Source organism: Dama dama, chromosome 4 (genome assembly GCF_033118175.1).
Source record: "Dama dama isolate Ldn47 chromosome 4, ASM3311817v1, whole genome shotgun sequence".
Taxonomy (NCBI): Eukaryota; Metazoa; Chordata; class Mammalia; order Artiodactyla; family Cervidae; genus Dama; species Dama dama.
Window position 1 is genome coordinate 59,106,067 of NC_083684.1, and position 22,295 is coordinate 59,128,361.

Sequence of the window (22,295 nt, forward strand, 5' to 3'; positions counted from 1 at the left end):
CCCTGCATTGGGAGCAGGAGCACAGAGTCTCAGTCACTGGACCATTAGGCAAGTCCCTTAACAGCCTATTCTTAACACAGTGAGACCACTCAAAATGTGAGTAAAATTATGCCCCTGCTGCCCTCTACCTTCAACAGGTCCCTTCTCACTCAGAGCCAAACCCAAAGACCTCACAATGACTTTTAAGACCCTACACCACTTGGCTTCTGGCTCTCTCCCAGACATCATCTACTACATTCCCACTCACTCAGTATTGACCTCTTCACTGTTCTTTAAATGCATCAGGCATGCTCTCAACCTCAGGGCCTTTGCACTCACTGTTCTTTTTCCTGGAATGCTCTACCTCTAGACCACAAGCGTGGCTCCTACACTTACTTCGGGTCTCTGGTCTCAACCAGCTTCTCGGAGATAACTTCTCTGATCTGTCCACTTTACTCTGCTTTTTGTTTTTCTCCATAGCACTTTTCACCACCTAACATTTATTTATTTGTATTTTTTTAAAGAGACAGACACCTCTTTCTCTTTTTTTCTTTGCAAGTTTTTAAAAATATTATTTATTTATTATTTAACTTTTGGCCACCTGTGGCATGTGAGATCTTAGTTCACTGACTAGTAATCAAACCAACACCCCCTGCATTGGAAGGCGAAGTCTTAACCAGTGGACCACTGGGAAAGTCCCTATTTATATTTTATAAATATATTTATGTAAATATTTATTATATTTTATTTATATGTTTTCTTTTCACTAGGGCATAGGCTTTTTCTGTCTGTTCACTGAGGTTCCTACTCTCAGCGCATAGTGCCTGGATTATAGAAAAGTGCCCTAAACATAGCAGGTGCTCAGTAAATGGCTGACGAATGAATGAATGAGTGAATGCATTGAACTCCATTATAGATGAAGCCAATGAAGCTCAGGAAGGACGCATGGCTTATGGGTAGTCCCAAGATGGTAAGATGAAGTCTTGAGATTTTTCTCTTTTCTTCATACACTTTGGGATTCTAATCCAGGTCTTTCTGACTGCAACACTCCCAAGTTCTTAACTGGACTGAACTTAACAGAACTTTAACTTAACAGAACTTTATGTCTGGGCATCATAATAACCCCAAATGTTATTTTTTTAGCAATACTCAGTCTACAGTTGGGAAAACTCATACCCAGCAAGGGAAGGGGCCCTCACAAGCAGTTGGTGGCTGTGTCAAGACTAGCTATGATGCTTCAGGGCAGGATTTCTGGCACTAGCCTCTGGCACACAGTGAATATTCAATTCAATAGATGCATGATGACTGGTATTAAGAGTGGATTTATCATAAAGCTCACATAAGCTTCAGAGCCCCTGGCTTGTATAGGCCTTTCCATGGCTCCAGTAAGGTGTCCCTGTGGTCTGACGTTTTTGAAAAATTTGCAAAAGGAAGATATTTAAAGTGCAGTTGGTTAAGAGACTTTGCTGATAGTCCAGGGGCTTCCCTGTTGGCTCAGTGGTAAAGAACCTGCCTGCCAATGCAGGAGACATGGGTTTAATCCCTGGGTAGGGAAGATCCCCTGGAGAAGGAAATGGCGACCCACTCCAGTATTCTTTCCTGGGAAATCCCGTGGGCAGAGGAGCCTGGACAGAGGACTACAGTCCATGGAGCTGCAAAGAGGCAGACATGACTCAAAGACTAAACAACAACTGGTGGTCCAGTGGTTAAGATTTCATGCTCTCGATGCCCGGGTTTGATCCCTGGTCAGGGAACTAGATCCCAAATGGTACAATGACTATTACTTGTGCCACAACTAAAGATCCTGCATGCTGTAACTAAGACCTGGGGCAGCCAAAATAAATAAATAAATAAATTTTAAAAAATGCAACTGGTTAAGACAACTGACTTCTCCCTGTTCTGTGTCCCTGTGTGGCATTTCTCTCTACCAGGCATGGTGTTGGAGTCACCTTGGTTACTGATGGGATCTAGGTGAGGGGAAGGTGAGTTGAAGGTACTTTTAGGTTGGGTTCTGTGGGATATTTTGATATGGTTCATAGATGTGCATGCATGCTAAGTCACTTCAGTCAAATCTGGCTCTTTGCTGCCCTATGGGCTGTAGCCTGCCAGGCTCCTCCGTCCACAGAATTCTCCAAACGAGAATCCCTGACCCAGGGATTGAACCTGTATCTCTTACGTCTCCTGCATTAGCAGACAGGCTCTTTAACCACTAGCGCCACCTGGGAAACCCATAGTTCATAGACACTTTGAGCTATACTTGAATTACCTAACCAGTAGTCCTGGTGTCTGGAATGGCTTCCAGAATGATCCTATAGTCCAAGGTGCTAACTCACTAGGTACAAGGCCAGTTTGTTGTTGTATGAATGGTCCTCAAGTGATCTACTCCAGAAGCACCTGCATAATGAAAGTGAATCAGGAATTAAAAGGACTGAGCCAGAAGTTAGCATGTAGAAACATTTTCCAAAATGTGTAGCTAAGATGAATTGAAAGTGAAGTCAGCTCAGTTGTATCCGACTCTTTGCGACCCCATGGACTGTAGCCTACCAGGCTTCTCCATCCATGGGATTTTTTAGGCAAGAGTACCAGAGTGGGTTGCTATTTCCTTCTCCAGGGGATCTTCCCGACCCAGGGACAGAACCCAGGTCTCCCGAATTGTAGACAGGCACTTTACCCTCTGAACCACAAATTTCATGAAACTTTCCCCAAATTTCCAAAATACTTAGATGACATCACCAGTACTGTCTGTCTTGTGAAATTTTTCTAAATGATAATGACTTAAAAAAAGTTCCATCAAGTATGCTAGAGGAAAGATAATTTACTTTTCTGTCTCTGTAGATGAGGATATTATGAGGTAAAGTGAAGTTGCTCAGTCATGTCTGACTCTTTGGGACCCCATGGACACCAGGTTCCTCCATCCACGGGATTTTCTAGGCAAGAGTACTGGAGTGGGTTGCCATTTCCTTCTTCAGGGAATCTTCCCGACCCAGGGATCGAACCCAGGTCTCCCGCATTGTAGACAGATGCTTTACTGTCTGAGCCACCAGGGAAATCCTATTATGAGGTAAGGATATTATGAAATAAGGACATGCAGCCAAAAAAGTAGGAAACATAACCACAGAGGTGTGTCAGGCAGTAAATTAATAAAAAACATTACATTATCTCCTGGGATTTGCAATGTTTGTGGTATTTGCCAGCTCTTTAAAATATGTAATATGTTATTATTTCACATTCTAAGTAAAATTTCATATCCATACTTAATTTTGTGTTAGTGATTTTGTATTCCTTTTCTTAAAGAACGCTCCCCTCCCTTACTCCCCTATCAAATTCTGTAAGCTATATCCATCCTGTTGATAACTCTTAAACCAAAACAGGGGTAGTTTTCAAGCTGTGTGATCCCGGGCCAGTGGCTGTACCTCTCTGAGCCTATTTCCTTAGTGACAAAATGGGAATTATAATAGCTCCCACAGTGCAGGGTTTTTGCTAACTTTAAATAAGCCAAGGCCTGCAAACTGCTAAGTGCAGGCTTGGAACACACCGACCGACGATAAATCTCAACCAGTGTTCATGCTAAGAACATTTCCGTAGCATCTTAACCCGCGGCGCAGACCTCCCTCTGCGCATGCGCGTCTGACACTTTTTCCCGCCCCGCCCACATGGGCGTGGCCTGCTCTGCCGCATGGCGTTGTGGGCGGAGTCAAAGAGGTACTTCCGGGATTTCCTCCTGTCCGAGGAACAACCTTCTTTCTATGATTGGCAGTAGTTTCCAGCCAATAATGATTGGAGAGGGGACTGACGACCCGACCCATTTCGGAACGTCTCTTCCGAGTTGACCAATTGCAAGCTCTGGAGGGGCTGAAGTGACGGGCGTCTATTTTGACTAATGAGAACTTGGCTGCGAGTAAGCCAGAACCAATCAGCAGCGAGAAGGCCGGATCCTGGGGCGGGGCTGGAGCTTCGGCAGTTGAACCGCTCGCGAGGAGGGGTGTCCCTGGAGAAGGTGAGAGACTGCTAGGGCTGTGGGTTCGCGGGTCGGGCTAGCGATCCTGGGGGGGAGGGGGTGCTCGGGGAGAATGGGCTGAGCAGGCATCTGACCTGGTAGTGTGAGAATCGGTAGGGGTTGCCTTTAACACGGGTAGGAGCTTTCGTGAGAGGTTGTAAGACAGGGTAGTAAGTGAGTCGGGGGGTGTTTTCTGTTTCGCATGAGGCTCTTGAAAGGGGAAAGTGTGTAAAGTAGGATACAGCAGATGGTGAAACGTAGAAATGCCCTTGTAGGTCAGACTTGCAATTTAATGGGAGGTTTTAAGACAGGGGGTTATTACATTGCGATGTGGAGTGGTGGAGGTCCCTGCCATCAGTTAACAAGCTTTGATTTGGATGCAGGGCAGGTGAAGAACAATATTGTTGGAAGGAATGAGTTGAAGACTCCAGGGCTGAGGGTGTGTTTTGACGACTTGTGAAGGCTTGTGATACACGTAACGTTTACTGAGGGCTAACTGTGTGCCAGGCACCTACCAAATGTTGCATGTGAATTAACTCAGACTTCTTAATAACGCCAGGGGTGGTTAAGAGTGTGGGCTCTGGCATGGGTTGCTTGAGTTTGAACGTTGGCCCTGCCACTGGGTGAGTTGTTTAACCCTCTGTGCCTCAGCTTCCTCAGCAGTAGAATGACCTTGTCTCCTCTTTGGCTATACCATTCACCTGGCGGCCTCACCCCGTCTCTTGGTTTCATATACTCTCTGTGTAGTGATGTTTCTAAGTGCATACATCTCCATTTGGAGTCTCTACCCTGAACTGAAGGCTCATGTGTGCCGTGGCTGGCTCTTCTCTACTTGGAAGTCCAGCTGACCCACAGACGTCAAAAACGTGTCCCAAACTCAACTTGGAGTTTTCCCCTTCAGCCTCCAAACCTAGTTGATGACAGTTCCATCCTTCCAGGTACTCAGGACAGAAACCTTGGAGTCGGCCTTCACTCCTTCCTGTTCTCTCACCCATGTACTGTCCGTCAGTCAGCAAATCTCATGGATCAACCTTCAGAACACATGGGACTTCCCTGGTGGTTCAGTGTTATAAGACTCTGCGCTTCCAATGTAGTGGGTGCGGGTTCGATCCCTGGTTGGGAAACTAAAATCCCACATGTCACACAGCATAGCTTGAAAAAAAGAAAAACACCACATCCAGAATCCAGTCATATCTCACCACCTCCTTGGCTACATTCTGGCCAAAGCCATCACCTGTTCTTACCTGGTTTGTTGCAGTGGCCTTCTCACTGACTTCCCTACCTCTACCCTTGACCCCACGGTCAAGTTAGTTCAAAAGTCAGATCATGTTGCTCCCCCGTTCATAACCCTCCCATGGCTCCCATCTCATGCAGTAAAGGTCTTCGCCAAGCCTACGAGGCCCCACCTGATTCAGCTCCCCCTCCTCCGTGCTCTCAAATCCCACCAATCCCACTTGTTCATCCTGCTTCAGTTGCCCCAACCCCTTTGCTGTCCCTCAAACATAGCAATAAAATCTCCACTTGGGAAACGTACTTGCGGTCCCGTCTGTCTGCATTGAATTCCTCCAGGCTCTCACTGACAACCCAAACCAAAATAGCTCCTGTCACCCTCTGGCTTTATTTTTTTTCATAACACTTACCACTACCTGATGTAGATTAGTGTTTGTTTATATCCACTGGGCTACTTTGACGTCCCTCACTAGAGTGTGGGCTCCAAGTGAGGGCCGTCGAAGTAACCCAGTGGATATAACTCAGCAACTGGAAATAGGCATAGTGCTTAAAGGTGTTACTTGTACTGTTTCACCGTTACATTTCTTGAGAGGTCTCCCTGTGATATAGGGCAGGATTGTTAAGCTTTGGGAGGGTATTGGGTTGTGTGTTGGGGTCTAGATGGGGTCATAAACTGGGCAGAATATGGTGGCCAGGGGCAGATCATCTCAGCTCTAGTTTGTGCTGGGGAAGCTTGTGGGAAATGCAGACTCCTGGGCCCACCTCCAGAGATTCTGCCTCTAGCTTTGGGACCAGGCCCAGGATACTGCCTTGTCACCAGCTCCCGTGTTGAAGCTGAAGGTTTGCAGCCCTTACTTTGAGAAACAGGTCAGTTCAGAGCTCGGGGTGGAACTCTTCATCATTCAGCTCCCCTTTTGTAGTTGGCCTGGTGCTGGCTGGTGTTGGGAACCCTGAAGTGGTTGAGGCAGTCCTTTACTCAGCTTGCGAGTCAGGGAGGGCTTCCTGCAGGAGGGGACACTGGAGCTGAGACCTGGAAGGTGACAGAGGGGTGAGCTGAGAGGAGAAGACCTTGCCTGTATCTCCAGTGCCTTGAACCCTGTCTCCTGGTATCGAGCATGAATTCACAAGCAGCTGCTGATCTGTGCCAGGCCTGGGGAGCTGAAGATACAAGAATGATCAAAATGGCTGTGCCTTCGTGGGCCTCTGGCTTGCCAACTTATTATCAGCTAGTTGCACAGATGGTTACAGCTGACCGAGTGCCAGGCACTATTTGAAGCACCTTATATATACTGACTAATTCAGTTCCCACAATAATCCTATGTGAGGCAGGAGTTCTTCTCATCCCTGCTTTACCAATGGGGAGAGGTTGGGAGAGGCTAAATGCCTTGCCCGGGGTCACATTGCAGGTTAGGATCTGAACCCTGGAGTCCCCAACTTACATCACGTACCGTGCTTAAGGTGTGAGGCCCCATTTTGATTTGTTCTGGAAGGAAAAGGAGCAGAGGGTTAGGGGAGGAACTGGAAGGTAGTCAGGGAAGGGCCACTGAGGAATGAGTAGAGAGTGAATGTGCCAGACCCTCACTGCAGGATTCCAGGCAAGTCTCAATTTCATCTTCCGTAAAAGGGGGGATGGTTACAGTACCTACCAGAGAGCGGAACTAACAGTGACTCATTGGTTGTTCGTGGGCATGGTGCTTATCTCAGGCCAAACTCGTTTGAGAGGTGGTAGGGGAGGTAGAGTCTGATATCCCGGAGAGTGGTGATGGGCCTCAGTGTGCGCTATGGATGTCTGCATGGTGGGGTGTCTTAAAGGGTTTTGGGGTCTGTACATTCCAAGGGGATAATGTGGAAGGCTTTGGTCTGTATTTTGGAGTGCAGGGCTAAGGGAGAGGGGGATCTGTTCAGCCCTAATTCACCCATGTGATGGTGGGGGGCAGGGGCCATGAGCTTGGAATGGGGCTAGGAGGAGTTACTTAGGCCAGGCCGTGTGTGTGCGTGCGCGCATGTGTGCATGTGTGTGCATGTGTGCACTAGGTCATGACTGGCTGGACTGTTTGGGGGTGGCAGATAGTGGGGAAACAACCATCAGGGGTGGGGATTTACCCATGTCTGGTGTGGGAGGTGGTGATGTGGATTTGTTTTGGGGGAGCCCAGCGTAGAGGATTGTCAGCTCTGGTCGGTCCTGGGGTGATGGCTGTGAAATCTGAAATATCCAGGGAGCAGAGTTTGGGAAGAGGAGCTGGGGTGGTAATGTAACATTGAAAATGCACAGGTGGGTCACTTTAGTGAAAGATGAGAGGGCTGGGAGTTGGAAAATGAGTGTGTGTGTGCGCGCATGCCCTCGTGCCCTAAAACCATGATGTCATGAGGCCAGGGAAATGGGGTTAGGTGTGTGGACCAGAGTGGGGCGCTGGAGAGTCCACACTTAGAGCACGAAGTGGAGGTTCTGACGTCACGGATTGACGGGGGTGGGGGTGGGGGGGGGCGGCGCCTCTAAGGCAAGGCATCCGGGCTGGGTTGGGGAGGGGGAACGTGTCAGGAAGCTGAGGCGGAGAGGATCTAGGAGAGACTTGGTACTGGAACAAAACCAGCAACTAGCATGGGCCACTGGTCGGCGGTCACAGAGCACTCACTGCTTGGAGTCACAGAGCAAGGATGGGGGATGCAGGTAGAAGGACAGTGGGGGTGGGGTCGGGCGTGAAGGAGGGAGGAGGGGCTCAGGGTCTGGAGGATCGCAGGGTCCGGGCGTGGTGATCAAGGGAAGAGAAATGGAAAATGTGGGGGGCGGGAGAGAGAGGGAGTTTACATAGAATTTGAGAGGGGACGGAATCCAGATGAAATACGAGGGTTATGGAATACAGGCTGAAAAATGGGCTGTGTGTGGAGTAGAACCTTGGGCCGATATGCGGACGGAATCCAGGCGGAACAGCATAGGGGGGACAAAATTCAAGTAGAATGTAGGGGGAGCCCCAGTAGAACATGGGGGACTGGGAGAGGGGGTCGTGGCCAGAATATAGGGAATGAGTGTTGGAGAGCTGGGGTCAGGAGGGGAGAGTCGAACTGGCTGGGGAGTGTGGAGGTTATTCTGTCTAGAAGGGAATGGAGGGAGGGGAGCGGATAAAGTTTGTGCAGGTGAGGGAGGCAGGTGTAAGAAGAGGGTTGAATTCGGGCAAAATATTCAGCGGCTTAATATCTGGGGACTGAGGTGGGCGGGTGTGTCATCAGCACAATTGGATGAGAAAGTCCCTGTTATCAACTGAAGGGCTATGAATGGGGGGCTTATGTGCGGGAGTGGGTAAGGAGGAGGGCGGAGCCGGGTTAGCAGCCGGGATGGGGTGGGGCAGGCCCTCTTCCTCCTCTGTCTCCCGGATTAGGTACGATGAGTAGGATGGTGAATTAGGGCCGGTTAGGCTGCGTGGCTTGTCAGGTGTTCCGCAGCTGTCTTTGACTCCTTGGTAACCCGGACTGCGCGGCCGCTGATTGGCTTGCGGCGTGGGCGGGGCAGAGTGGGTGGGCGGGGTTTAGAGCACCCGGTGGGGCGGGGCTAGCGCTGCCTGGCACCCGTATTGAGGGCCAGGGAATGAGGGTATGTTGAATGTGTAGCTGTTTATTTGCCAGTAGGTCAGTAATTATTAAGCCCCACTTCTGAAACTCCGGAAAATGAAAGTACAGTTGTGAGAGTGTGAATTTTCCGAGGGAAAGTGGTCTCCAGATTTCATCAGCGCCTCCAAAGCACCAGAGACGCCTTCCCCAAATAAAGTTAGCCTGGACCTAGGGTCAGAGAAGCCTCGCAAGATGTCTGGGGCTCAGGCAATTGTCCTTGGGTCTTTGAGAAAGGGGGTCTGTGGATGGGCTTCAGAAGTGGTATTCTGGCAGGCCCTGAAATTGCTTGGCAAAGGTTTTGGATCTATTCATTTATCTGGGGAGACTTCAGAGATCTCATTAGATTTGCAAAGGCTCTAGGACTCTAAAAAGATTAAAAATCACTGACCTAAGAGATTTAGGGCTCATTTTTTTTTTTTAATAGTGGCACTTAATTTTATTGATTTATTTTTTGACTGCACTGTGCGTGGCTTGCAGGATCTTAGTTCCCCAACCAGGGATTGAACCCAGGCCCTCTGCAGTGAAAGCAAGGAGTCCTAGCCACTGGACCAGCAGCGAATTCCCAGGGCTTGTCTTTTTCTCAAAATATTAAATTTTCTAATATCAGACTTCAGGAAGGACTAAACTGGGGAAAGTGTGAGAACCAAAGGAGGTGATGGGAGGAGAAGGAAGTTAAGCACAGGAGGGGTCCCAGTGATCTGAGTGGGGGGCAGCCGTTGGTGGCTTTGTCTTTGGAGCACCTGTGGGACTCTGGATGGCGCTCTTTTTCTTGAGGAGCCACAGTTTCTCCATCTGTACACTTGGGAGAGAATGGGCTTGCCTTGTCTTTCTAGTCCCTCTCAAGCTCAGAAACAAAACAAAGTAGTAATAACAAGAATAATGATGGTCAGGTGTGGGGATGAAAAAGATGAAGAGAATTAAGAGGTACAAACCTCCAGTTATAAAGCAAGCCACATAGTATGGTCAATAATATTGAAGTAACTTTGTATGGGGACAGATGGTTCCTAGATTTATCGTGGTGATCATTCCATCATGTGTACGGATGTCAAGTCACTGTGAAACTAACATAATGTCCATCAATTACATTTCAATAAAAAAAAAGTGATGATGATGCCGATACATATTGAATGCTTGGTGTGTGTCACGCATGGCTCAATTTTGCTGAGGATTTTAACATGATTAATTCATTTAATCTTTATGCCAATCCAAGGAGATGAATGCTGTTATCCTCCTATGGGCTTACAAAGGCCTGCAGGAACATCATCTGGCCCGTTACATCTCTGATCTCACTTTCCCCTCTCCTTTCCTCACGCTGACCTCCTTGCTGTTTTCAGAACGAACTAGGAACATCCCACCTTGGAGCCTTTGCCTGGCTGTTCCCTCTACTTGGAGCCTGTTCCCCAGATATTCACCTGTCTCCCCTCTTCCCTCCAGGCCTCTGCTCAGTGAGGAGGGGGTGGCCCTTCCTTGGCCACCTTAGCTAAAAGAGCAACCCCCACCCCCCTAGCATCCTCTTTCTCCTCTTGAAATTTTTAGGTCTCTAACTATTGCCACCCTTTTGAGGGTAGGGATAGAATCTGGTTTCTCATCATATCCTCAGCACCCAGGATAGCATGTGCTTTATTTTTTTATTTTTAAACTGGAGTACAATTGCTTTACAATGTTGTGTTAGTTTCGGCTGTACAATGTGAATCAGCTATAAATGTACATATATCCCCCTCATCTTGTGCATCCCTCCCACCCACCCTCCACCCCACCCCTCTAGGTCATCACAAAGCCAAGCTGAGCTCCCCGTGCTATATCTGTTTTACGAGTTAGAGTGTATATATGTCAGTGGTACTCTCTCAATTCGTCCCACTCTCTCCTTCCCCCTGCCTGTGTCCTTAAGACCATTTCCTACATCTGCGTCTCTATTCCTGCCCTGCAGGTAGGTTCCATTCCGTACCAAATGGTTCCAAATCCGTACCGTTTTTCTAGATGCCATATATGTGCGTTAATATACGATATTTGTTTTTCTTTTTCTGACTTACTTCACTCTGTATGTCAGGGCATGTGCTTTAAAGATAAGGAATCTGGCTCCAGGAGAGGTTAAGTTTCTCGCGCATGTACATGCCCAGAGCTGAACCTGGTTATGAACCCAGGCAGCCCAGGGCTGGCATTCTGAATGGTTCCCTAGAACTCAGGCTGAGGATGGAGGCCTGGCCCCCTCCTCCAGCTCCTCTAGCACTAACGGTGAGTAGTAGTCCTGTTGGCTAAGAGAAAGTACTTATACTCGCAATGGACTAATGAAGAAGATCAATTATTAATTCAGTGTAAATGCTTCAGGTGTCTCATGGAGAATCTGTTAACCATGCACTGGCTCTTCTCTTGACTTGGGCCACTCTGCTTAGGGGTAGCCACATGGTTTGTTCCCTGACCTCCTTCAGTTCTCTGCCCAAATGTCACCTCCACAGAAGGCCTGTCCTTGACCCCCTATTTAAAATCCCTGCCCAGCCTGATCTCAATGCTCCATCTCTCTTTCCCGCTTGACCTTTCTTTGCAAATGTTTGAATAAATGAATAAGTAATAAATATATAATGCATATAAGGATTAATAATAATAGTATTAATCATGATTCTCTTATTGGAAATCATATATTCTATTAATCAGCATATATTAGGCATAATAACGTGCAGAACACAGTTCCCAGGGCCTTTATGTGTATTGTTCCATGTCATCCTCATGCCAGCTCTATGAGGTAGGTGCTGTTTCTGTACCCATTTTTCAGATGAGGAAACGAAGCAGAGAGGCAGAGTCTCTTTCCTAAGGTGGTGCCTGGTGGGACCAGGATTCTGGCCTTCCAGCTCCTGAGCCTGGGCTCTCAGCCCCTCTGGGTCTCTGTCTCATCCGCCTCTCCAGCGACACTGGCCATGGACCAGCCAGCTGGCCTGCAGGTAGACTACGTCTTCCGGGGTGTGGAGCACGCCGTGCGGGTGACGGTGTCCGGGCAGGTGCTAGAGCTGGAGGTGGAGGACCGGATGACGGCCGACCAGTGGCGGGGCGAGTTCGATGCCAGCTGTGAGTATGCCTGCCTGGGTGGGCTCGCCTGTCCTTTCCCAGAATCAGTGTCTCCCAGAAGATGAGGCCAGTCAGGATTGTGCCCACCTGCCCCTTCTGCCTGACCAGAGCTCTCTAAGGTGGGGAGGGTGTCCAGGACTCATCCCTCGGGCCAGAGGCACTGGTGTTGGAGAAAGGTGGAAAGCTTGGGTGCATTGCCCTTGGGCTGGGCAAGTGATCAGACCTCAGGAAGGACTTTTCTCTCTACCTAGTCATCGAAGATTTGACTCACAAGACAGGGAACTTCAAACAGTTCAGCATCTTCTGTAACATGCTGGAGTCGGCCCTCACCCAGGTAGGGGCCAGAGTTGGGGGAGGAGGTTTCTGTCCTCTGGGTCCCTGGGAGGGTAGATGCCCGTCTGATGTATGTAAGACCTTCTACTTTTCTTTCATTGAGGAAATGGAGGGCTGTCTTTTCTTCTTTCCCAAATGTACATGGCTTATTCTCATTGTAATTGTGATGACAGTGATTCTCATGGAGAAAATTCAAGTCACAGAGAAATGTAAAGAAAGTAAAAATCCCTGCATTCCTCATGCTCACTCCTGGTAATATTTTGTTAGTATTTTGATGAAAATCACTCCAGCCATCTCTCCATTTCTCTATTCACTTGTGAACATGTGTGGTATGTATATTTGTAGATCTCTAATTTTACAGAGTTGATAAATTTCCCAAGGTATTCTGTAACCTTTTACAAAGATCCAACAGTATTTCATAAAAATTTAGTCATATCAGTGGATGTAGCTAATCATTTTATCTACTGGGAATCTGTGTGCCAGGCACTGGGAATACAACACTGAACAAAAGACACAAAATCTGCCCTCACGAACCTGACATTCTAATGCTCCCGCTAGACAGACGATTGAAAAAAAAAAATGTCAAGTAGTTGAAAGTATTAATAGGAATAAAAGAAGCAGGTTGGAACGTAGATACTATTCAGACATCATTTGAAAACTGTGAACTGCATTATTTCTCTGATTATGGATAAAGTTACACTCATAAAATTGTGATGATATTAATGTGTGTGACTTATAAAGTGAGAGTCTTAATTCCCTTTCTATCCCCCGCCTTAGACTGTTAACATTTTGGTGTCTATAGGCAGCATAGCATAGTGGCCAAGATTATGGATGCTAAAGTCAGACTCATCACTACCACTTACTGCTTGGGTGCCTGGGGCCAATTACTTCCCCTCCATGTCTTAGGCTCCCTATCCGTAATGTGGGAATGATAGTCGCCTTTTCATAGTGTTATGCGGGTTAAATGAGTTATATGTAAAAAGCTTAGAATAGTGCCTGACTCACAATAAGCACTAAACAGGTGTTGTCTATTTTTATTATTATTGTAACTTTTGAGTTTGTCATCTTTGTTAGTGGTTGCTTAGCATTCAAGTGTACCCATGCATCATGATTTATTTAACCCAGAGGTTCTCAAACTTTTTGGTCTCAGGACCCTTTTATATGCTTAAAAATTACCAAGGATACCAAAGAGCTTTTGTTTATGCCTGTTTCATCTAGCAGTATTTGTTTGCCATGTTATAAATTAAAACTGAGAAAAATATAAAGATATTTATGAACTCATTTAAAAACAACAATAACAAAGCAGTTATTGACCTAAGTAATATTTCTATGAATAGTAGTCTCAAAACCAAAATTATTTAGAAAGAAATGTCGTTTTTTTAAAAAAACATTATCGCAAATCTCTTTAATGTCTGGCTTAATAGATAACTGCTAGGTTCTCATGTGCTTCTTCAGTCTGTTGTGATATGTCCTGGTTGCCATACATGCAGGGGAAAAAAAATCCTTCTTAGAAGGATATGTAGCTGGCAAAGGGAGTCCTTTAATAGTTTTTTCAGATAATTTTGCTCACACATTAAAATCGGATACGTCATAGTTTCTGAAAGGTTTCTTGCAATGTGGAATCTGAGACCATATCAATGAATTTTTCCTATTCTGTCATATTAAAATCTATTGGCATATCTTGTACTTTGCAAGATCTTTTTACCTATTTGTAACATTCTGGGTTGGTAATATCACTTGTAACATTAGGAGTTGGTCATTTGGGAAATATTACTTCATGGAATTGTGCAGATCTTTCAGAGGTTGACACATTTCATTATACAGTATCAGGAAGTCACATTTGTTAATATCCTCACTGATCTGGCCAGGAAAATCTTTCAACATTGAGAAGCTGTTAAGCCCGCAGTGGCAGGCACAAGTTTTCTAAAATTTGAATTTTCACTTTAAAGGTTGAATTTTATCGTTGCCAACAAATACTGTTAGCTGTTTTTCTTCAAGTGACAGGCTCACTTTGTTCATTTTTGAGAAAATGCTTGCCAAACATCAAAGACTAAATAACCATAGTTTTGCCTGTCAGTACCTTTTCAAGTAAAAATAGTGTTCCATGAAAAAGTGGCTAATTTAGCTCCAAGTTCAGTCCTACAAGTGCTTTTCTTAGAAAGTGTCATACTTTGATATGCAGCCAAATGTGGACTTTCTATTTTGTCACACACAGTAGTAAACATCTGTGTACTCAAGGGTCAAGATTCAAAAAAATTAATAAGTTTTGCAGGTTCATCAGGGACATTCCTAGGTTCCATTTTCTGTTTTTATCTATTACTTTGTGTGTTTCTCTCTGCCTCCCCGCCCCCACCCCCCCTCCCCCAGTGGAGACTGTACGGCAGGAGTGGAATATACAACAGTTGCTAGTACATTCGATGCCCCTGGCTTGAATTCTGCTAATGGGCACCAGCAGTTTTACCCACCATGACTTTTGTACCATCAGTACACAAGTCAGCACAGCAAGACAAGGCAGATGACATCTTAGTATTATTCCTCAAGTTGTTTTGACTGCATGTACTCCCCTAAAAGGGTCTCGGGGACCCCCAGGGGTGTGTAGACAACACTTGGAAGTCACAGCACTAAGCTGTCTCCTGTAGCTGAGAGTTGAGGTCCTTTCCAGTTTGTCCCTCTCATAATATCCTGCACCACAGGGGCCCATAGCCTCAGGGTAGGCAAGCCCATCTAGCCCAACAAATGATCAGGGCATGGCCCAGGTGTGTGTGTGGTTGTGTGCTCTGGGAGTGGCCATGTTGAGTCTTTTGGCAACTCCTCCATTCTCTCCAACAGAGCAGTGAGTCGGTCACCCTTGACCTGCTGACCTACACAGATCTGGAGTCCCTGCGGAACCGAAAGATGGGGGGCCGCCCAGGCCCCTTGGCCTCAAGGTCTGCCCAGCTCAACTCCAAGCGCTACCTGATCCTCATCTACTCTGTGGAGTTTGACAGGTGGGTACAAGGGTACCCACCAGGCTGATAGCTGGTGGTCAGGTGGAAGAGGATGTGGCTCGGACTTAGGAACCCCTGGTACCCAAGGCAAGGTGGGGATATTGCTTAAGCCTTGCCTTTGGAATCTTCAGTGTTGAGGTTTATGTAATTTAGTATTGTGTTTGGCTGCAAGTATCAGGATAACCGTTTCCAGGGCCTTAAACAATAGTTTATCACATAACAAGATGTCTAGGTAGGTGGCTGCTACTTAACAGCTTCATTAGGGACTCAGGCTCCTTCTCTTTTTGTTTTTCTTTTGTCATCTTTGACGTATTGGCTTTTTGACCTCATTCTTAATCTCTTTCTGGTCACAAAATAGCTGCCGGACCTCCAGACATTGCATCTGTATCAAAGCAGAAGGGAATGAAACAGAACTGTGCTTGCTAATTGTATCTACTGTTTTCATCAGGAAAACAAAAGTGTTCCCAGAAGACTCTCAACCAATTTCATGTAGTAGTGTTTGGCCAGAAATGGTCACCTGTCCTTTCCCAGGTGGATTCTTGGCCTCTGAGATGCCATGATTCTAATCCTTCTCAGGATTCACTACCCGCTGCCCCTCCCGTACCAGGGCAAGCCGGACCCTGTGGTCCTGCAGGGCATCATTCGCTCACTAAAGGAGGAGCTAAGCCGCCTTCGAGGGCTGGATGTCCAGGACACTCGGGACAGCCGGGAAACTGAGATCTGGCACCTGCGGGAACAGTGAGTCTTGGGGGTGGGGTGGGCAGCTGGGGCTGGGGGAGGGGACACATCCCATCATGCACCGGAGGACCCAGTGCTTAGCAGTGTTGGAAAGATGGCCCTCCATCATTCCCCAAATATTTATTCTGTGCCCGTCCTTTGTGCCCGCCATGTGTTAATGGTGCTGGGAACACAGCAATGACTGAGACAGTCCTGGTTCTGTCCTCCTGGGGCTCCCAGTCCAGTGGGGGAGACAATGTCTGCAGTCAGAGAAGATTCACCATGGATGGCGGAGTGCAGAGGGGGACCTGACTGCCTGGTGAGGGTGGGGTGTCCCAGGCAAAGGGCAAGGCAGGTGCAAAGGCAGAGTGTGAGGCAGGGCTCTATTCAGTTGAATCCACCTTCACCAAGCGCCTCTTTTTTGCTGACCTTTCCCTGCCCATGGGGTAGTGCTTGCCCAGGGGGCAGAGACGTTGATCACATACCCACCTGAGTATATTGCAAATAGAGATGGGGTGAGACAGGAAAGGGAGCCTCTGCTTTGGGAGGCTGTAACAGGAACCTGGTAGGTTCTTGGGGTGGGGAAGAGTGTTCTAGGCAGAGGGAAAGCATGTGTGAAGGCTCTGTGCTCGGTGAGAATGTTTTGAAAACAAGGGGACTGAAAGAGTGAAGTGAGAAAAGCACAGGCTCCTAGCATATTTACTGAGTGCCTGCTCTATGCTTCAGACTTGGTCTCCATCTGGTGGGGTCCTACACATTGGGGAGGGCTAATACTATCTTTAGTATTAATAATAATACCAGTAGCTAATGTTTATTGAGCATTTAACTGTGTGCCAGGGACTCTGTTCAGTACCGTAATGATTTAACTCGTTTAATCCTCCCAAAGTAGGCACTACTATCATTTTATAGAAAACAGGCCCAGAGAGGTTAGAGAATTTGCCCCATACACAGTGAAGTAATATGGCCAGCCTCGACCTAGAATCCAAGCAATCAGCTCAAGCCCCTTTCCCTTCCTCAGCCACTGTGCACTGGTGGCAGGACTGAGCGCTCAGGAAGGACTAGACCTCTCCCCTTTCAGCGGTGGGAGCCCTTTGGGCTGGAGAACCCTGTGCATGTGTTTCCCAGGATGGCCACAAGACGGCGCCCTCTGCCCTGAGCGCCATAGCCAGACAATTCTTACCGTCCTCTTCCCAACTTGAAGTTAGGGAGTTTGGAAAGATGCCAAGATTCATTCATTCACCCATCCAACATTTAATGAGTTCCTATGGTGTGCCATGTACACTTCCCAGCCCTACGTGATGTTTATTGAGCCATCACTCAGTGCTGGACACGGTCTAAGCACTCTTTATAGATTCCTACAACCTTATCGGTAGGTGTTATTATTATAATCCAGCTTCACAGAGATGTGAAGTGAAGCTGCGCCAGGTCACACAGCTTGTAGGAGCTGGAATAGAGTTGAGCACAGTCAGCCTTGCCACAAAACCTGGATCCCGACACTGGGCTTGACCAGAGAGCTGGGGGAAGGATAGACAGAAAACAGATAATCATGCTGATCAGTGATTGGTGCTGGGAAGGAAGTGTACAGAGAGCCGGGAGGTGGGCAGAGACTTGAGGGACCTGACCTCACCCCTGGCTGGGGTGGGGGGCCAGGCAGGCTTCACTGGGGACTTGATGTTTGGAGGATGAGTGGAGTCATTCCTGCCAGGAGGAGGAGAGATGGTTCAGGAGGAGGGAACTGCATTTGCAAAGAGCATCGTGGGAGAGGGAGGTGGGAGGAGAGGAGGGGAGCGGGGAAGTCAGCTGGAAGGGACCAAATGAAGAAGCTCCTTGGAGAGTGTGGGGGAGCCACAGGGTTTTAAAAAACGTTTAATTAGGAAAAATCCCAAGCATGCACAGAAGTAGTAGTATAACACACAGGTACTTGTGCCCGAGCTTCAATGGTTATCTAACAGATTTTGCCCATCTTATTTGATCTACACCCTTTCCTGTCCTCTGAGAAGCAAATCCCAGATATTGGATCTCCTCTGTAAACACTTCAATATGTATCTTTTAACATATAAGGTTATTTTTGATAAAAGCAAACAAACATAAGCACTGTTATGACATCCAACAAAGCTAACAAAAATACCTTAATGCCAGGGTATACAAATGTCTTTTTGTAATTTGCTTGTGTGAATAAGTATTCAGATACGGCCCCACATTACAGTTTGTTGATATGTTTCTTAAGTCTCTTAATTTATTATAGTCCCCTCTACCTCCTTTTTTCATGCTGCTGCTTTGTGGAAGAAGCCAGTTTATTTATACAGTTTGCCACATTCTGGATTTTCTTTTTTTTGCCACATGGCTTGTGGGATCTTAGTTCCCCAACCAGGGATCGAACCCCTTCCCCTCTGTAGTGGAAGCAAGGGCGAAGTCTTAACCACTGGACCACCAGGGGTCTTGTTGGCTTTATCACTGTGATTCATGTAGTCCCCTGTATTTCCCGTGAAGTGGTTGTTAAGCCGATAGGTTAATCAGATTCAGGTTTCTGGGGCGCCTTCCTCCGCGGTCCTGTGTATCTGCCTAGTGTCAGGTGATGTTGGGACTGGTGGGTGTGGACGTTGAGAGCTGGATCCTTGTCTTAAAAAGGTCCTGTCAACCCAGCATCTCTTGGTGGTTTTTATTTGCATTTCTCTAATTACCGATCAACAAGCGGTGCGTGCCCACCCGGGTGGAGGGCAGAGTATGGGACCTTGGCCCTCACCCGGCCCCGGCATTCGCCTTCTACCTCCTCCTCCCAGGGTGTCGCGCTTGGCGTCTGAGAAACGCGACCTGGAGGCCCAGCTGGGCAGGTCGCGCGAAGAGGCGCTGGCCGGGCGGGCGGCGCGCCAGGAGGTCGAGTCGCTACGCGGGCTCGTGCGCGGCCTGGAACTGGAGTTGCGGCAGGAGCGCGGCCTCGGGCACCGCGGGTCCGGCCGCCGAAGCCAGGATTGCCGCCGCCTGGCCAAGGAGGTGAGGGGGCGGGGCGGCCGGCGGGGCCCGGACTTTGGCTTCAGTCTGGACCTCCACGCCCCTCTTCCCTCCTGGCAGCTCGAAGAGGTGAAGGCGTCGGAGCGGAGCCTGCGTGCCCGGCTGAAGGCGCTGAACACCGAGCTGGCCCAGTACAAGAGGGGGTGAGGGGCGCGCCCGGGGCGGGGCCTCGGCGCTGCGAACCTGCGGGTGGGCTCCGGGGCGAGATGGGCGGGGCGGAGCCCAGGTGGCTGGGCGGGGCCTTAGCGACGGGGCGGGTCCCAGGTAGGATGGAGAGGACCGGTGGGGCCTGAGGGTGGGCGGGAATGGAGGGATGGGAGGGACCTAATGGACTGCCAGCGGCTTAGGGAAGAAGTCCGTAGTTGAAGACAATGGGCGGGGTCTGTAGAGAGATGGGCAGGTCTGAGGCGGCATTTGGGAGGCCGGACCTGGAGCTAGGGACCGAAGAGGGGCGGAGCCTGAAGGTTAGTTGAGCAAGAGGGCGTGGCTAAGCAGATAGAGATCCCGGTGATTTTTGCTGGCATGTATTGGGGTGCGTGTTGAAAAATTGGGGATGATTTCCAGGGAGCTTGGGAGACCTCTGGGACAAGGGTCTTCTGAGAGGATGTGTTAGAATGTAGGGAACTGACAGATGGTTTTTTTTAGGGGGTTGGTTGGGGGGTTCTGAGCGGTGAAGCCCGGGGGAAAGAGGTCTGTGAGGACCGTGTGTAAGAATGTGAATGTTAAGAGTTGACTGCCGGGGCGCCGTGGGGGGGGGGGGGGGGGTTGGGACTGAAGGTTCGAAGATGGTGCAGTCCGGGAAGAGTGTTGTCGCCGGTGGGAAACTTACAGTGGGTTGCGTCTGTGCTCCCAGGAGACGGACCCTGCCGGTGGTGCCGTCCTCGGCGCGGGAAGATAGGGCTTCCACGTCCCGGGAGCGCTCCACGTCGCGTGGCCGTGGCGCCGCCCGCTCTTCATCCCGGGAGAGCGGCCGCGGGGGCCGGGGTCGAGGTCGCCCTGCCCGCCCCTCGCCCTCGCCAACAGGTCCGTGACGGCCCTGCCCTGCCCGTGGGAGGAGGTGGGTGGGACTAGAACTGTGGGGGCGTGATCTGGTGACCCCAACCTCCTCTTCTCTCCACACCCCACCCCCACCCGGTCCTAGGTGGTCGCGTGCCCCGTTTCGACCCAACAGCCTTTGTGAAAGCCAAGGAGAAGAAGCAGAGAGAGATCAAGATGAAGTTAGAGCATGTTTCCTCCTCACCTGCCCGTAGCCCTGCCCCTTTCCCTGCCGCTCTGAAGCAGGCCTTCATCCAACCCCTTCTCCCATCTCCATCACCTGTCCGCCTGCTCCTGCTTCCCGCCCGACCTCCATCTCCTCTCCTGATCGCCAGACTCCCCTCTCGCCCTGGCGTGTCTCTCACACCCCTCCCTGGTCTGTGTCTCCGCATGGTTTCCGCCTGTTTAGCTGTGACCCGCAGGGGCGCAGCCACGCCCTTCCCGGGACTGGGCGCACAGGTGGACGCCTCATTTGTCGTTCCCCAGGCAGCAGCAGCGGAACCGATTGGGCAGCGGAGGAAGTGGGGACGGCCCATCCGTCTCCTGGTCTCGCCAGACTCGGCCGCCGGCAGCGGTGACCGGTCGAGGAGACGCGGCTAACCGCTCCCGAAACCGCAGCTCCTCGGGTAACTGGGCTGGCGGGAGGGCTGGGCAGGACTGTGGCCAGTGCGCGAGGCTCACACTCTCCGTCTCCCCCTAGTGGACAGTTTCCGCAGCCGCTACTCGTCCGCCAGCTCCTGCAGCGAGTTAGAGGATTTCTCCGAGTCCCTCCCTCGAGGGTAAAACTTGGGCTGGGGGAAAGGACCGCCTCCAAACGGATGTCTGGGGAGATTCGAAACACTCTTTTGAGGGGAGATTGGGTGATGGAGGCTGGAGCCTTGAAAGCTTGGAACAGTGCGAGATGGGAGGTGCCCCAGACTTTTCGCATTGGTTCTGATAACCCCCTCCTCTCAGCGTTCACCGCCGCGGGAAGCCGCCCAGCCCCACCACGTGGAGTGGGTTCAATACAGTGAGTGTCTTTCCTCGGGCTTTGGAGAAGGAGGGGCAGCATTAAACCACCAGAAGCTCCGCTGTTTTTCTCCCATGATTCCATTCTAGGGGGCCGGGTTGTAAAGGGCGGTTCGGATTTCCTCTGGAGGCAGAGTTTTGAGACCTTTGGGTTGGAGGGGAGAATGACGGTGCGGTGGAGGCTGTCTGTTGTTTAGTCACTAAGTCGTGTCCGACTCTTTGCGACCCCATGGATTGTAGCCCGCCAGGCTCCCCGGTCCGTGGGATTTCCCAGGCAAGAATACTGGAGTGGGTTGCCATTTCCTTCTCCAGGGGGATCTTCCCGACTCAGGGATGGAACCCGCACCTCCTCCATTGGCCAGCAGGTTCTATACCACTGAGTCGCAGGGGATGCGGATTAACAGCAAGGCTCTGGCCTCAAATTGCCAGGTTTTTTTTTTTTTTTAAATTTCCAGGTCTTAAAACCTGCCTCTGCTTGCTATAACGTGTGTGATTGAGGGAGTTACTTAGCTTCTGTAGCTATCAATAGTTTATCAGCTAAATGGGAATGGGAATAGTATTCACCTCAGAAGGTTCTGGTGAAGATACAAGGAGCTTGTTTTGCATAAGTGCTTAGCAGATGTCACCCCTTATTTTTGTGAGGTCCTTTAGTTCAGGATTTCTGGTGGGGTTTGGGGGGTGAGGGAATAGAGGGTGCCTGACCCCCTTTCCTGCCATCCCCAGCAGCAGAAGTCCACCCCCCTTGAACGTGGTCGCCATCAGAGACGCCTGGCCAGTTCGGGGGGCTGGGTTCCCATCAAAGGTGAGCCTGGGACTCCACACCTCCCCCTCTCCTGTCCCAGAGCCCGCTGGGATGGTACCGAGGGCAGGATTTGGGGCCCCTTACAGACCCCCACACCCACGCCTGCTCTCACAGAGTACAGCTCAGACCACCAGGCGGCTGACATGGCCGAAATAGATGCCCGCCTGAAAGCCTTGCAGGAATACATGAACCGACTGGACACGCGGTCGTGACCTCGGATGCAGACTACTGCACCTCCAACCCCACCCACCGCTGGATTCGGCGTGGGGGCGGGGCCGGTGTGTCCTGGCCCCGCCCCCGCCCAGGCCCCGCCCCTCCTGGTGCTCTTAGGGGTCTCAGGCGTGTGAGGCCCCACCCCACCCCCTCCCGTGGGCATGGCATGCTGGGAGGGAGGGTAAGTGAGTTTTGTAAATAAACATATTTGCCTTTGGGATCCCTCAGTTTATGACTGAAGGGTCAGGGTGGAGTGGGGAGAAATGATCTGGTGACTGGAATGGCAGGGTGTATAAACTGGTTCCTGTGTGTATTTCTGGCTATG

The 22,295-nt window shown here is 49.6% G+C and overlaps 1 protein-coding gene across 3 annotated transcripts; it reads left to right on the plus strand.

Moving 5' to 3' along the window:
- The first annotated feature begins 3,867 nt into the window (after window positions 1-3,867).
- CCDC61 (coiled-coil domain containing 61) lies at window positions 3,868-22,163 on the plus strand. 3 transcript variants are annotated; one of them, XM_061139646.1, is made up of 14 exons: window positions 3,868-3,976; window positions 11,708-11,866; window positions 12,118-12,200; window positions 15,029-15,186; window positions 15,763-15,924; window positions 18,684-18,894; window positions 18,973-19,055; window positions 19,766-19,935; window positions 20,054-20,129; window positions 20,434-20,573; window positions 20,648-20,726; window positions 20,902-20,956; window positions 21,682-21,757; window positions 21,872-22,161. In XM_061139646.1, the coding sequence occupies exons 2-14, from the start codon at window positions 11,719-11,721 to the stop codon at window positions 21,967-21,969; spliced, it is 1,539 nt and encodes a 512-aa protein (XP_060995629.1). In that variant the 5' UTR covers window positions 3,868-3,976; window positions 11,708-11,718; the 3' UTR covers window positions 21,970-22,161. The 3 variants fall into 3 exon arrangements, with proteins under 3 accessions (XP_060995629.1, XP_060995628.1, XP_060995630.1); XM_061139645.1 differs by having other exon boundaries at window positions 21,679-21,757; window positions 21,872-22,160; XM_061139647.1 differs by lacking the exons at window positions 3,868-3,976; window positions 12,118-12,200 and having other exon boundaries at window positions 11,748-11,866; window positions 21,679-21,757; window positions 21,872-22,163.
- Window positions 22,164-22,295: the final 132 nt, after the last annotated feature.